This window comes from Oxyura jamaicensis, chromosome 3 (assembly GCF_011077185.1).
Source record: "Oxyura jamaicensis isolate SHBP4307 breed ruddy duck chromosome 3, BPBGC_Ojam_1.0, whole genome shotgun sequence".
In the NCBI taxonomy this organism is placed as follows: Eukaryota; Metazoa; Chordata; class Aves; order Anseriformes; family Anatidae; genus Oxyura; species Oxyura jamaicensis.
The window spans coordinates 80,440,364-80,456,876 of NC_048895.1; the positions used below are offsets into that span (position 1 = coordinate 80,440,364).

At 45.1% G+C, this 16,513-nt stretch overlaps 1 protein-coding gene across 1 annotated transcript in view; it reads left to right on the forward strand.

The window, feature by feature from the left end:
• Positions 1–611: 611 nt before the first annotated feature.
• Positions 612–16,513, forward strand: part of GABRR2 (gamma-aminobutyric acid type A receptor subunit rho2) — a 29,195-nt gene continuing 13,293 nt past the window's right edge. Inside the window, exons 1-3 of the mRNA XM_035322539.1 lie at positions 612–1,184; positions 7,946–8,052; positions 15,521–15,588. Coding sequence (XP_035178430.1) covers positions 1,000–1,184; positions 7,946–8,052; positions 15,521–15,588 — 360 coding nt within the window. The 5' untranslated portion in view covers positions 612–999. The remainder of the gene's footprint in view (positions 1,185–7,945; positions 8,053–15,520; positions 15,589–16,513) is intronic.

Consider the following 16,513-nt stretch of genomic DNA (forward strand, 5'->3'; position numbering starts at 1 on the left):
AACTTGGGCTCACAGGAGAGCGTTGTGAAAGACGTTGGGCCCACAGAACAGCAGAACTGGGTTTTGGCCTTCTTCCTCCCCGGGAAGCTTTGCTTTGAATGCACATTTCTTTTCCTATTTTTTTTTTTTTTCCTAGAGCCATACTGCTGTTCCAGTCAGACTTCTTGTACCTGTTTGTCACACCTCTTGTGACCAGGGCAGGTAAGTCCTCTGCAGAAAGGCGCTCTGTGGAGGTGCTGTTAGGGGGAAAAAAAAAAAACAACAATGGTTTCTGAAAACTGCTTCTCCATTGTGATTAATAAAAGAGCTGCTTTGGAGCTTTTCAGGTTTATTTCAAATTTTTATTTAAAACAAAATACCTCGTTGTACCAGTATTTGTTTGAAAAAATAAACGGTAGCTATTAATTTATGTGAAGGGTCTATTGCATGTATAGGTACTTGGGGGCTTCTGTCTTTTCATCTTTCTCTAAAAGTTAGCAATAATTTTCAGTGGAAATAGCTCATCTTTTATCTTCAACAGCATAAACCGCCGGACTCACTAAACCGGAAAATAAAATCTCTGGTGGTGTAAAACCGTGACAATACGTATGCCGTTGTGAAATGTACTTAAGTGAAACATGATAGCACAGTTGCTTCCCAGTTGAAAAAGTCACCATGTGAACGAACAGAAAATCTGGAAAGCCTAATGAAAAGGGACAGCATGGTTTTACACAGTCTGGCAGAAGGATAGCACTGTCCTGAGATTAGTGGATTGAGCAAAAAGCTGGCGTGCCGAATTGCAGTTTTTTATGTAATGGTTTTAGCAAATATCCTCTAGGACCCAGTGGAAATGTTTGGTGAGGCAAACTTTGGGAGTGATGGCCAATCGTTAAGCAGTGGTGAGGGAAAAGCTCCGAGAGAGAAGCCCTTGAAAGCCTGTCTGAAATATGAAATCGGGAGCGCAGTGTTTCTGCTGCTGATCTCTGGCAGCCAGGCGATGCTGGAATTAGCGGCGATTCGATGTTCAGAGCCGGGGGAACTCGTGCCACAGCAGGTTACGGCAGCACGGCGTGTCTGACCGTGTCCGGCAGCATGCCTTATTTCACAAAGCTCCTTCTATTGATCTTCTGCTTGGTTCTTCTTGTGGAAAGCAGAAAGCACAGGAGGAGGAGGTGGACAAGCCAGTTGGAGGTGCAGAAAGCCAGGTATGGGTTATTATAATACCTGTTTCTCTTCCTGCCGTGTAAAAGTATGTTATTGCATAGTCCTAAAACCTGCCCTGTCAGCGTGTCTGTGTATATAGTGAGAACAGCTTCACAAATAACATTTTTGAATAGTTTCTGATACCATATTCGCTTTTAACTGTATCAGGATGCAGTTAATGAGGCGGGTTTTGCAGACGCCTTGATAACTTCTGCATGCTTTGTGGCAAAGGTGATCTTAGACGTGTGAATAGCCCAGCTGCAAAGAGAATTCAGGGATGCTGAACACAAACAATGAACAGAGATGTTCAAATCGACCTGTTCTTCAGTATCAGACCCATGCAAGTGTTTCCGGAGGAGGCTGTTTGCTCTGTCTGTCGGACTGCCTGTGCTGCTTATGTTCACTTCTGCTATCACCTAACAACTTGAGCCGTTGCTTAGCATGCATGGCATTAACAACACACAGAAAATTACCCAGGAGCTGTGAAATTTGAAATGTATTTTGAAAAATTATGTGGAAATTTAAAAATATATACATCTTAAAATCAAGCAAATGCACAAGAAAGAGTTAAAGGTCTTGGTAAACTTTATTAGATTTAACGTTGCTGAGATTTGACCAGAGGTTTACATTAGAAAAGATAATCTTCCAAACCTGCCAGACAGCCCAAAGGATGTTATCCTTTTTTTTTTTTTTTTTTTTTTTTTGTGGTTATGTCATCCAGTGGCAATTATATCTTACAAGATTGTTCATTGTTCTAAGGGCTCAAAAATAAAATTGGGTTAATCCTTATTAAATGGCTTCTCTATGGCTGTAAAGCTTCATCTTTTTATTTATTTTGGTGTGTTGTTTTTTTTTTCTGCATTGCGCTGATTTTTTTTTTTTTATCTTAGAGTGTTGTTACTTGCACACTTTGCAAAGAAATGTTGTGATACAACTGAAAGCAGAGTCCCTAATGTGTTCTTAAATTTATACAGCTTTTTGAAAAATAGAGCAGTCTATATGCTTTTAGTGACATAAATGGTATAAAGCTGAAACAGCTAGGGCTTGATCCTGAAATCTGAAACTGTCTGAAGTTTTGTTTTTCAACAGAATCTCAATTATTGAATGAAATCTTTTATTTAACTCTGATTTTTTTTAACTTTCTGTGAAATATGGGGCATTCAAGATTAGCATTTTCTTGCAAACCATTCACATACGGTAGAGATCATCTACTTTGAAGTAACAAAATAGCATATATCCTTTTAAACATGACTTTAACCAGAAGTAACTCTATTCTCTGGCATAATCATTTGAGTATTTTTAACTTCATTTAAATACAGCAAAGTAATGTACAATTTCTGCAGTCCCATTATTTTTGTGAAGTTGTAATAGAGTGGAGTTCAAAGTGCTGCTAAGTTTATCTATACAGATGAATTTACTGTAAGGAATGACTGATACTATTTCGTTTCCTGTGAAATAATAATTTTAATGATTAGTTTTCCAGCCAGGTAAGACCTGAAGAGAAATATATGCCTGATATATATATTTTTTTTACATTTCCTGTGCAAACAATGCACTTAGTCAGAAGTATGTAAAATCAAATATTTGGAAGTGGCAAATGTGAATGACATTTTAAATACTGAGAATTCTGCAATACTACCAAAATGAGTGTAATGAGGAGTGACATACCTTAAATTTCCAGTTATGTTTAGAAAATAAAAGTATCTAAGTCAGCAATGAACAGTGGCCTGCTCTAGTAAAAGCAAGTAACAACCTGTTCCCATGCTGGTTTTCTAATCGTGTAAGAGAAATGAGAACAGCATCCTTACTCAATAACTGCATCACATCTTCTGCTTTGTATTTCTCTTAATGATTTACCGTAGGGAATACAGTAGATTTATTTACAGCAGTGACTTAGGCAAGAAGATTTATTCCCGTGTTTGGGAGTCTACGTTTGAGAAGTTTGATATTTTGTGCCTTTTAAGGTGATCCATCAACCTGATCTGAAGCTTTTTATATTGTTTTGAGAATCTGGGGTGGTTTTACTTGGGTGGGCGGCCGAGCTCCACCACAACCGCTTTCTCACTCTCCCTCCTCAAAGAGGAACGGGGAGAAAATACGATGAAAAGGGCTCAAGGGTTGAGATAAGGACAGGGAGATCACGCAGTAATTATCGTGACGGGCAAAACAGACCGAGCATAGGGAGATAGTAAGATTTATTGCCTATTCCTAACAAGCTAGAGAAGTGAGAAACAAAGGAAAGAAACTAAAAGCACCTTCCCCGCCATGCACCCTCTTCCACCTCCTCCCCCCACACAGCACAGGGGAGCGGGGGAATGGGGGTTATGGTCAGTCTATAGCAATTCTTCTCTGCCACTCCTTCTCGGTCACTCTTGTCCCCTGTGCTGTGGGGTCCCTCCCACGGGATGCAGTCCTTGCTGAACTGATCCGGCGTGGGCTTCCCACAGGCAGCAGCTGTTCAAGAACTGCTCCAGATATGGGTCCGTACCACAGGGTCCATCCCTCGGGAGCAAACTGCTCCAACCTGGGTCCCCCACGGGCAGCAGCTCCTGCCAGGTCACCTGCTCCTGTGTGGTCTCCTCTCCACAGGCTGCAGCTCCGGCCTGGACTCTGCTCCGGCAGGGGTCTTCCACAGGCCGCAGCCTCCTCCAGGCCACATCCACCTGCTCCACCGTGGGCTCCTCCACGGGCTGCAGCGTGGAGATCTGCTCCGTGTGGGACCCATGGGCTGCAGGGGGACAGCCTGCTCCACCAGGGGCCTCTCCACAGGCCGCAGGGGACTTCTGCTCTGGCGCCTGCAGCACCTCTCCCCCTCCTTCTTCACTGACCTTGGCACCTGCAAGGCTGTTCCTCACTCCTCTCACTCTCCCAGCTGCTGTGGTGCAGCACTTTTTTTTTTTTTTTTTTTTTTTCCCTGTCTTAAATATGCTCTCACAGAGGCGCAAACAATATCACTTATTGGCTCAGCTCTGGTCAGCAGTGGGGCCCTTACCAAACATGGGGCAGCTTCTAGATCCTTCTCACAGAAGCCACCCCTATGGCCCCCTGCTACCAAAACCTTGCCACATAAACCCACTACAGAATCTTGCTTGAGTTGTGTGAGTGCAGGCCTCCCCTTCACTGCTCGAACACTTTGTAGAGGTTCTTGCCAGGGATCTCTTGAGTGCTTGGCTTCACTGCTCCTTCTGTCCCAGGCTCTGGGACAGGGCTCTGTTAAGTGTACAGGGAAGTTGTGGAGCATGTGACTCCACAGGAGAGGAACACACTGTGGCAGTTATGGCTGTGAAATTTGGAACCAAATTAAGAAATGCCAACTGAACAGTTGCCTGTGCATCTTAATCTCTTCTTTTGCTTGGTGTTAAATTCTACAATGTGTTCTTCTTTCCTGTGGGAAGGGAACCTCATTCAGCGTGCTGAACAGGTAGTGCTTGCTCAAGGAGAAGTTGTTCTCCTTTCCCTTACTCCTGCACCCTTGCCTCACGTTTCAGCCAACAGAAATGCTGCGTTTGAGCCAGAAGTTGCTTTCAACTTCTGTCAGCTAAAGATTTTTGGAAGCAGGTAGTGATTCGGAGTATTTCATTAAATTTTCTGGGCATGCTCCACCACCGGCCTTAGGCTGGGTCCCAGAAGCAGAAGACGACCACCAGGGCACGGCAGCACAAAGCTTGCTCCAAGCAGCAGCCCCCTGAGACAAGCGGTCTGCTGATTGTGCCGAGAGGCTGCTGGTGGATCCCCGTAGCTGCGATATTTGGCTCTGTGCAGTGCTTGCCACCCAAGCAGCCTTTTAGCAGTGGAAAAACGAGCGTTATCGCAGTGCTGCAGCTTTGCAATTAAGCATGCTGGTTTGCTTCTGCTGACGCAGGGACAACTTGCATTGATGTCATAAGGAGGAAGGCATGTGATTTTTTTTGTGTTTCCATGAGCCAAACATGATGCCTTAACTGGCAGGGGGCATGGGGAGAGCCAGGCAGGTTGGACAGCCCTGCCCCGAAATAGCCAAAATAAAAGGCTGAGTGTTTTCAGCCTTGCAAGGGAGTATGTCTGCATGAAACGTCCTTGTGAGTTTCACCCTCTGCTCACGTTGGGTTGGGTTGGATGAACCAGAAGGAGGCAAGGAGTGAAGGATTGCGGACACACTTTTTTTTTTTTTTTTTTTTTAAAAAAAAAAACTAAAAACATGAATAGTGATAGAACAGATTTTTTATCTGTTTATGGTTAAAAAACATTCTTCATAATGCCAAGCAAAAATGGAGAGTCCTAAGCAGCTGATGTGTTGAGTGTGTGACCATGAAGGGAACTGCGCATCCATGGGGGGCGTGCAGCATGACGGAGCAAGTAAATGTGGGGTGCTAATCGAGGGGTGGGTGAGGCAGTCGTTATGGCAGACATAAACTCATAAACTTCCATTGTACTTCCCTTTCCATCTTCCAGGAGAACTTTGCAGCAGCCATATGCTAAAGCCTTCAGCTTTTTTTTTTTTTTTTCCTCTGAAACCATAAAATAGTGTTACAAATTCCAGTAGGAAATGGAATAAGAGGAACCAATGTGCCATGACCATGAGCTACCATCTTATTGTGGCAAAAGTCAACATTAAATTCCACCGAGGGAGGTGCAGATCCCTCCCAAGCCCTGGTGCAGGTGCTTGTGGCATGGCAGAGCTTAATTTATTTTCAGCCTCTTCACGTTAAGTGGTTGCCTTATGGCCTGCAACACGAAGACTGCGCACGGTCACCAGCCCTTGTTTGAGTCCTGCTAAGCTGTTGTGTGTGATGCGTCTCATGCCATCACAATTTAGTTTTGGTTGGCGTGTTTGGCAACATGGAAAGGATCTATGTTAGGCAGTTGGGAACAGTGCTGGGCAAAAGTGATTAGAAAGGAAAATGTAAATAAAGCTAGGGCAACAATGGAGACTCCTTCAGGGAGACTTAATGAGAAGGCCGTCCCCTTCTCTTTTCTATAAACGAGAACAAGGGCTTGCAGAGGCAATTTTATTGAGTTCATCCCATTTGAGTGAAATGTAAACAAGCAATACAATTATATATGAAAAGCATACGACAAAGTGAAAAGAATGTGGGTGGCTTTAAGTGAACAGTAGTACACTGCAGAAAGCACATAAAGAAAGCAGAAAGAAACCCTGGCAAACCTGTAATCAGACATGTTAAAGACAGTGAGCGCTGGATTTACTCTATTAAAAATCTTTGTAAAAGGTTTAAATGGATTCATAACTAAATGACAGACCTCTACATCTGTAAATTTTGAATCATCTGGGATGTAGAGGGCAGGGACCGGCAGGACGTGATGATTGTGTGGTGGCTGTTATACACAACCCCTTTCTCAGGGAGCTCCTGAATATCTCCACGTTCTCCCTGAACCATTTCCAGTGTCCCCTGTCTGCCTCTGAAGCCTCTCTGCCTGCAGAGTTTTACTTGCTACTCCTGTGTGCCCTCTAAGGCTTTAAATGGGTTGATGGGAGCTTGGTGCTTCCTGGAGGCTGTGCCATCGATTTACATGATGGCCTTATGATGCTGTCAGGGTTTTTTTGTACAGCATGTGATCCAAAGTTTTATGGGAGTGTTTATTGCTTTTTTATTGTTGTTGTTCATTTTTCACTCTTTGGATAGAGAGGTTGCACTGAGCAGTGTCTCACCACTACTGGGTCTTACCACGGTGGTTAAAGTTGAGCAGACATGGGGAGATCGTTCTTTGATGACAATTTGCAGGAGCAGCAGGGTGGAGTGCTTTGTCAGCAGCCCTGGGTTTTCCAAAAAATGCATCGTGATTTGCATTTTAATGACTCCTGAGCACATGCACAGGCTTTCCACAGCCATATTTATAAGAGTGGAGATTGTTTTGTAAGCCCTGAAGTTTTGATCAGGATTTGAATCCTAATTTACTGGCACTTTTTGTACCTATTAAAATAGTCCCTTTGTTTTTTTCTCCAAGTTTATTTTATTTTATTTTATTTTATTTTATTTTATTTTATTTTATTTTATTCCTTTACCAGCCAGTAATATTCCTCCCACACTGGTGAATGCATCTTAACCCATTTTGTCTATAGTTCTTCTTATTTATTGTTTTAAATAAATAGAAGCCACTTTTAGTAAGTGGCTGACACGCGGTAGATTATATATTGTGTCAATATTTACAGCTGTGTCAGATCTCAGGCCCCGAGCAAAGGGGTTGAGGAATTTGATGGTTCAAGCCCTCCTCCTGCACCACGGGGGCACGGCCAGGGCTGCGGAGTGAGGTTTTCTGAAAGTGCAAGCAGCATCTGCCTGCTGCTTCGTTATCCACTTCTGCCACTTCAGTGGCTTTTATCAGGGGCTTGCTTTCATCCTTTTTCTCTTGTCCTCATATAATCTCTGATCTTCAAATAAAAAGTTGATTATTTTACACCTCCCCCCAAATACTCAGAAAAATGAAGTATATCTTGCTGACTTCTTTATATAAAAACTCTCTTTTCCTGCTGCTGTGGAGGGAAATGGGTGGTTTTTTTCACCGTTTAAAGCCAAAAGACAAAGCTCTGTGTCTGCACAAGCAGCTGATACTCATGGGACAGATAGCCTCAGAATAACATATGACACTGTGTGACCCCTGCCATAAAACCAGCTTTCTCATGGTGCTATGGCATCGGCACCCATCCAAGTCACAGCAGTGCTTCCCTCCCTGGGGCTGCTCCCACAAAGCTGCACCTCCTGTTGCAAGCCTTAGCAGGGACCGTGAAACCTGGCAGGTGGAAATCAGCTGCTGCTCTCTCTTGCAGCCACATCTACAAGAAGAACCACGACGTGACCAAAACTCGGAAAGGGAAGACGGAGCAGCTTCTCAGAGTTGATGACCATGACTTCACCATGCGGCCGGCTTTTGGAGGTGAGAAAAAAATGGTTCTGTTAATTTCATCCTCATTTATTTAAAAAAAATAATAACAATGCCTCTAGCCAGATGGCTCTCCCTTACACCAGTATGAAGGGGGAGAACGTGTATGGTTTCAGGAGATACCTCAAGGTGCTTCAGAGAGGCCTCACCCCCTCCCCATTGCCTTCTGTGCTCCATCCAGCTGCACTCCTTCCTGCTGCTAATGCCAGCTCCTTTTAGCTAGTGTTCCCCAGAGTCTAGACTGAGCTTCCTGGCAGGTGTTTCTTTCTCTTGGGAAGAAGACCAAGCTGCAGGTTTTAATGTCCGCTTGTAGTTGTGAAGTCACAACGAGCTTCTCAGTTGGCTTGGTTGAATTGCGCAGTAACAGACTCGGTAGGTGGGTCTCATTGCTAGGAAAAAGGGAAGTATTTTTGTCCAGATGAAATCTTGTCTCAGACTCCATGAGAGCAACCACAAGGTCAATAGGAAGGCCTCCATCACCTTTGCTTCTGTCTCGTGTTGTATCCAGCTACTGGAACGTGCTCGCCTGATCTTTCTAGGCTCACTACTCCAGGTGTAGGGGAGTGCCAGAAAATGTGCCTGAGTGAAAAATGTGGTAATACACCAGCAAGAAAATCCTTCGTGGCCTCCTCTTCTGATTAGATCAGCAACCCCTCCAGAGCCAAAGGAGAATTTTCTACAGCTTTTTCTAAATAGTTGATACTGCATCCTTTATCATCAGCATTCTCAAAAGAAGCACAATGTTCCCCGGTCCAGCTGGTTCCACGGGAATTTGTATTATCTGCCTGGTGCTTAGAACAGAGCTTCTCTGACCTGCCTGTTTGTGCTGGAGATGCAAATGAGAAAATGCTGAGAGCTCACAGTCCAGCCTGGAGAAGAGGAGGCTCAGGGGGGATTTCATCAATGTATAGAAATACCTGAAGGGAGGGTGCAAAGAAGATGGGGCTGGGCTCATCTCAGTGATGCCTAGTGGCAGAACAAGAGGCAATGGGCACAAACTAGAACACAGGAGACACCATTTAAACATGAGGAAGCACTTTACTGTCCAGGTGTCCAAACACTGGCACAGGTTGCCCAGAGAGGTGGTGGAGTCTCCTCCTTGGAGATCTTCAAAAGCCTCCTGGACGTGGTCCTCGCAGCCTGCTGTGGGTGTCCTTGCTTGAGCAGGGGCACGTTCAAGATGACCTTCCAGCTTCAGCCATGCTGGGGCCCTAGGGGAACATGAGGGGTTTTGTTCTGTTGTGCTGATGACGTAGGTTTTGATGTCCAGTGTCATCACTGCGCAGTATTTCTGCAAACATCGTATTTTTACTGTTTTTCAGTGTCACGGAGCCCATGAGGATTATCTCTGTGCTCAGCTGACACCAAGCATACATACACAGTTGCATGGGGTGTTTCGCTATGCACTGTGAGTTCTTCCAGTTTTTTGCTGCAGTAATGCCAGTCACACTGAAGTAGCCTGACCTGCATGTGGCCTTTGTACTGCTGAAGCGGTGTAGAAGAGCCAGAGGGACACGTGTGACTGCAGCTGGTCACTGTCCTGAGACACTGTCTGCTCTCTGAGGGCAGCTCTGGGACCACGGCCTAATGGGGAGTCCGGCGCTGTGGCACTGCACATAACAACTGCTGTGATGTTATGTTCCAAGTGGGAAAAAGCAGCTCAACTGGAAAAAATAAACAAATAACCTCATAAGGAAATCGTGAATATGTTAGTTTATTAAAAAAAAAAATAACCCAATACTGTAAATGCGATGGTTCTGAAGCTTAGTGAAATAATGTACTTAGTGAAATAATGTACCGTTTTGAAGGCTGTTAGCCTTCAAAATTTTTGGTGGACCAGCCTACGACTTCATCACTGAGCTTTTAAAAGGGGATGGAGCCTGTAGCTGCTTTATCATGCCCACAGTGACTCTTGTTGGTCTGCAGAGGGCAGCCAGCAAGCCGCCAGCCCAACACAGCTGTGACCACTGGGCAGAGCAGGCTGTGCACGATGAAACAGAAGAAAAACATTAGAGGAAAGTGAAAGGCTTTTCAAGAACGACTATCTTTTGTGAAGAGCAAGTGAGCAGGCGGGTGTTGTGTAAGTTGTGTTGTTAACAGCCCAGTGAGCACCGCTGTCCTGCCCGCTCTCAGCCCATTAGAGACAGGCCATTGGGTACAGTGGTAAATGACAAAGATTTTTGCTTTGCTGGTGCCCAAAGTAGTCTCCATAGCCTAAAATAGACTGTGTTTGGTTTGACCCTTGGGGAGTTATCTCCATGTCAGTGACCTTGTATGAGCTAGCAGATGTTCAGGTATTATTTACAAATATTAATATTTAAAGATTATGTAAATGTTTGTTTTGCTGCCTTCCTTGAACATCCATTTTAAGCATTTCATCTATGACATCTCATATTTTACAGGGAGCTTGTGAATAAGCAGCTTTAGATGATACTTAAAATAGCTGTATCTTCTTTGCCTAGGAACAGCCCCGTGCTGTACTTTTATCACATTTCTTCGTAGCCTAACAGCCTACCATCGGCCTGTCCTCGCTGCCCTCTGTGGGCAGTATTTCCGTCAGGATGGATGAAGGGTGGGATGAATGAAGCATCATCCGTTCTCTTGGGGTTTGTGTCATGGGCTGGAATAAAAGTCACCTCTTCCTCGGTGTCAGGCCACCAGCCAGTTGTGGCAGCTGCTGAGTGTGCGAAGGGCCCAGACACACACGTTTGTATTATGTACACACAAACACACAGGAACCCTGAAGACTCTTACAGCCTGTGGATCTCTTAGGAACATTTACAAGACTCTGGGCATGTGCAAAATAGCTGGCAGCAGAAAAAAGTATCAGACCTGCTTGTTTCACATGTAGATATTTGTATCTCGGGGCCTAAGTCTGCCTCAGTCCTTCAGAGATAGAGGAGGGGATGGAGAGACCGTCTCAGAGAAACACACACCAAGCCTTTGAAAACACTGCCAAAGAGATAAATGAAAGAGGTGTCACAAAGCTTTAGTCTCAGAACAGGAATGGAAAACTGTCTCCAGGCATTTTCACAGTGGTTGGCATGTTTTCCCCCATCTTCCAAAACTTCTGAGGCTGAACTGGGGGGCAGCTGCAGGGATGCCTCCAGAGTACCAGTAAGAGAAATGCACATCCCTTACGTGCCTGATGTTCCATCTCTCACTCACTCCTCTCTGCCTACACAAGCTAGCTTGTGCTGCACGCCCCTCCTTTTGCACAGTGCGTCCCCTGATGGTTTGTGCCACCTGCTTGCTTTCACTCCTGAGCACCAGCATCTTCCTCCTCTTCACCCTTGTGGTAACACTGACAGCAGTTAGCATTAATCATTATCAGTTATGACCACCACCTGGTGAAGGGAATTGGTGATTTGTCCTTCACCCTGCCCAGCCCAGCCTCTTGTCACAGCTTTCTCCATGGGGTCTTGGTGTCTCAGCATCTCCTTGTTCCTGTTCATGTGCTTTCTCATCACTTTGGCCCCACATGTTGAAAGTGGAGCAGGGAGAAGGGAAAACCAATGGTTTCTCCTGCTGCTTCTAGTAGGAGTGTGCTGAAGATAGGCAGAATAAACATTTCCACTGATCGGTAAGTTCTACAGTCTCATATTTGTACTGAGTTAAGGATTTCATGTTTGAGCACAGAGCTCAAAAAATTTTTCCATCTCTGTTCTACTCCTTGTTTTATCATCCATCAAATTCATAATTAATTGCAGGGAAGAAAAAAGTAAAACTACTTTCACTGATGTACAACACAGCCTCAAGTTTTTTCTTTCTAGGGCCTTCCAGACTGTCCAACTTCACACTGGATACACTTCATTTTAACAAACTGTAAATAATAAATTGTCATGGCAGCTTCAGGATGAACCTTGGGCTTTTCTCTTGCAATGAGGTAACTGCTGCTTATCTAGGCGCTGAGCTGAGCATTTGTTGCAGGAACATGAAAAAAGAGAATTGTCTCTTCTGAACATGGACATGGCATCTTATCTTCAAGTGCAGATAGGGAAGGAATAGAAAAGAGGGACCAGTACCAATGTGGCAGGGTTCTTCTGTTGTTGTTGTTCTTTCTGTTTTTAAGTCTATGATTAGTGCTCAGTCAAGCGTGGAAATTGCAGCAGTAAATAGACTTTGGATGGCTGGCAATTTCCTGAAAAAAAGGCTAAATTAAGCATCCATACACAGAAAGTGCCTCTTGCAGTCTGGAAGCTGTGGGGTGTAAGATGGGCAGGGTTTGTAGTGAGATGTAACATCACTTCTTAGGTGAACTGAAAGGACCAGAAGTAGCCAACTGACTCCTTAAAAACAGCACTTAAAGAACTCATTTGCTTGTTAAGGCTTATCTTCCTCCACAACTACTTGACTGAGGAGGACAAAGCTATTGCCACAATATTTCCACTTAACGAAGCCACTGTTATCTCCAGCCACACCAGGAAATGACAAATTTGTGGTGTGGCAGAAGGGCCAGGTGCTGGTCGTTGTCTGCTGGATGGCACGTTGGGAATGACACAGCTGCCGGGGACCTAAGCCATTTCTCCTCCCAAGGCAAGGAGCAAGTCAGGAGGACTCGTGACAAGGGTGACAAGGAAAAGATCTCTCTGATTTGGCCATGGATTTGCCTCTTTCTGATGAGTTACAATGGACTGAGAAGGAACCCAATGGCTGATGAACCCTCATGTCCTGTGGCCAGACTGGCAGGAACTGGGCACATTTCCTGGCCTAGCAGGCATGGACTGGCTCATAAGGAGCTGAGCTGGTGCCACCAGACAGAAGGCTTGTTGACCCTCATCCTCCCCCATGCCTGTCTCCTCTGGCCCCAGCGGCCAGCTTGGGCCCCTGGCAGGTTTTTCCCAGAGCTGACTCAAGTCACTGATTTAGACAAAATAGCCCACTTGTTGCTGATGATGTTGGTTTTGGATGGGTTAATTTTCTGTGGGTTGGTGAGCTGACCTACATTTTATGTGACTTCATCCTCTGCTGAAAGCTGTCCCTGGTGTAATCTGGGGACCTGTTCCTACCTGTTAAGTGAACACTCATCGACTGTGAAGCCTCGTGTACAAGAGGAATAACCATCAGCACTTCTCAGCCCTGCTGCTGGAAGCAGTTGTGTTTCAGCACCTGATGCAGGCAAGGGCTTTGTGGGTTTTCCCAGTTTCAGGGAGTATGTGGGAGAAGGAGAACTGAATACCAACAGGGAGACAATTTCCTCGGCCTCCAGTGATTCCTTGGAGTGTGTAAGCAACTAAAATGGAGCTGGGAAAGGGAGCAAGATGGGCTTGTCTTGTCGGAGTGAAAAATCCCATAGAAGTCACTGGGTTCCAGAGAAACACACCAGTGCTGATTAGCTGGGATTTCTCCCCATCAGATGCTCAGAAAGTTTTTGACCACCCTGAATTGTCACCCTTGGACTGTGAAAAGTAAATGTTTCTTGCAAACCCTCTTCTGCTCGAAGAAATACGACCAAGATGTGAATAGGAGAAAACAAATATTTGCTGGCATGTTTTTAAGCACGAAGAGCACAGCAGTGTGTCTGACTGTGACATGCAGGCATTGTAAGCATTTAGGAATCGTCTGAAAGTGCTGGGCTGGCCGTGTTTCAGCTTCACTGCTGCGGGCAGCAGTCACTCAAATTGGGATTGGTGGTGCTGAGGAGCCTGGTCCTGCTCCACAGGGCCTGCTCCAGGCTGCCTGCACCCAGCCCAGCGCCGATGGACTGTGTGGATGCAACAGGTGGAAGATACGTGTGTGGAAGGGGGACGCTGTCACTGTCGGCATGCTGTGCTATAATTTGGTGAGGCTGGCTTATCAAAGCCCCAGCAAAGTCTGTATCAGGGCCAGCGGCAATAATCACCTTGTCTCGTGGGCTTTGCTGTTTCTCTTTCCCTCCTGAAGCCAGGCTGGCAGTCCCTACTCCTCCTCCAGCAGAGAACGTAAGGCTCTGAAGCCCTGAAGGTGTGCGCAGGAGCCTGTGTGCGCCACTGCAGAAACAGGAGCAAAATGGATGGCAGCTTGCAAAAGTCCACTGTGTACTCAGCACAGCAGTTCTTCAGCTACCATTAGGTATATGGTGTATACAGAGCATAGAAATGGTCTTGAGGGAGTTGCTGCTGTAGCTAAATACATGCATGCAGCAGGCTCTGCTGTGCCAGACTCAGTGCAAATACTGATCTAGATCCAGAAAAGAACTGTGGTCCCTCTTACTTATCATGAAGCTTCTGATCAGGTTCAATATTTAGGTCCTAAAAATCCTTGCAAACCTTCATGAAGGCCACCACAGCCTGCAGATGCCTCATTTCTGCTGGCCAAGCCCCACACATGTCTGCAGAGCTGCTTCTCGGGCCTGTCTGTCCCGCTGAGGCTGCCCAGGCTGGGGGTGTGCTCTGGGCACATGTGTCGGTACAAGCCACATGCTCCCAGTCCCAGTGACACAGACCGAGGGCTGAAGGTACCTGTGGGCCCACCTGGGCTGCTCCTCAGCAGCTCTGCTGACCAGCCCTGGTGAGTTGTGCTTGGCGTGCATGTTTCTGTAGGCACTTGAATCCTCAATGCATCAGAGAGGTGAGATACCAGGAGGTCACAGAACATGTGGGGAACCAAGGTATATTCCAACAATGAGCTGCTTCTTCTGGGGTACACTGCCTGGTCAACTCTTCACACTTCTCTGTCTGACGAGCAAAGTAAGCTGAAAACAGCAGCACCCTCCAGACAAAGCGCAAAGCAATTTGGATGCAAATGTCAGTAAATCTTTGATTTACAGTTCAGTCTCTTCAAATTCATATTCAGATGCAGAGAATGGAAAAAGAGAGAGGAGAGAGATTGTCCACACCGGAAAAGGGGAAAAGCTGTGTGAGGACGTACTATAGGGAACTCGAGGAGGTCCTGGTCATTAATAAGCTGCAGTCTACAGTGGAATTTTGATGCAAGGTTTCTAGTAGCAGAGGATTTTCCATTTATTAGGGGATGCTTTCTGCTCATTTACTCTCTGTGAATTCTCTGGTTGCTAATTTTAGAGCAGCTGTGAAAAACTCTTGACATCATCAGTGGGCCATATGAATGAAAATGGTGATGGGCTCTTGAGGGATCAATGTAGCATGAGTTGTTAAGAAATGAGAAGCCCACAAGGAAGATCTCATTGCACGTTTTCCCTCTCAGCTCCCTGTTCTTGGGGCTAAATTTGCTTGTGTGAAGATGTAAAATTTATAATGAGATGGCTCAGCTTTTAAAAACAAATGCAGATGTTTTATGCAAGCTGGACAGAGTGCATGCTAAGGGGAAGAGAACTGAGCATTTCACAAGGGCCTCGCACTGCTGTTATTCACTGACTCTGCTCCCTGGCCCCTCTTCAAGGATCATGGGCAGGAAAGTATACCATAAGCTCAGAAATGTTTTGCATGCTACCTTGTAGTGCTAATTAAGTGCAGATGATATAAAAGAACAGTTATTTACATAAATAAATCTCATTCTCCTACAGGCCCTGCAATTCCTGTTGGGGTGGATGTGCAAGTTGAAAGTTTGGACAGTATTTCTGAGGTTGACATGGTACGTAATCCTCTTTTAAGGCTCGATTATTCCTAGCCACAAAAAGTCCCTCCCACCTGAAATTCAACGGGTTTCAAATTATTGGTCACATGAAAGTGATGGCAGTATTTGGCAAATACAAAGAGACTTGCTAAAACCAGATGGTGATTAAAGGCTTATTTCGGTACCTTCAGATAAAGGTTAGAACGACAAAGGAAAAAGGGACCGTAAATAGGAGAATAATCAGTGCTATGAAGACTCTATCACAGCTAAAAAATTAAACAGCTGCACGTGAATATTTGAAAGTATGTGGTCAAGTTCATGTAAGCCATGCTATTTGCAAGAGCTTTCTTCCTTCGGGAACCTTTGTGTTCATTTGTTTCAAATGAGTGATTCGAGGAGGTGCATTAGTAAAATAAATTGGTATCATAGATGATAATGAGCTGCCTCTGCATCTTCATCACTAGGAGTGACCTTGCTGGGACACATGGCTGGGAACTGTCGGGGGGAGCTTGAACCACTTCTGCCAACTGGAATTTGGTGTGGGGGAATAACTCTTCAGTCACTGTCCCTTTCAAGAAATTTACACTGAGTTCAGCTGTGATTCAGTATCTTTGTTTTTTATTACTTTAAAAAAAAAGGAAATAAATAGGCAATTTAACCCTCAACAGGTTTTTGGATGTTTTTAGTGAAAGCAGCAAGCTTTTTCCTTTTGTTTGGTTGGTTTTGGATATGGGAAGTGGAATAAAAAGACTGAAAGAGAAATGGGAAGGGGAACATAGAGGAGAAAAGGAAGCTTCTCAGTTCCTTCTTCCTGCTGTTTCCTCCTCGTTCTTGGACACCATATCTGGATGTGTCCAGGCAAAACATGAAGACCTCAAGGAAGAGCTTTAGGTTGCTATTGCAATGCAATTACATCTTCATCACAAGAACGGGGCTTGCCTGC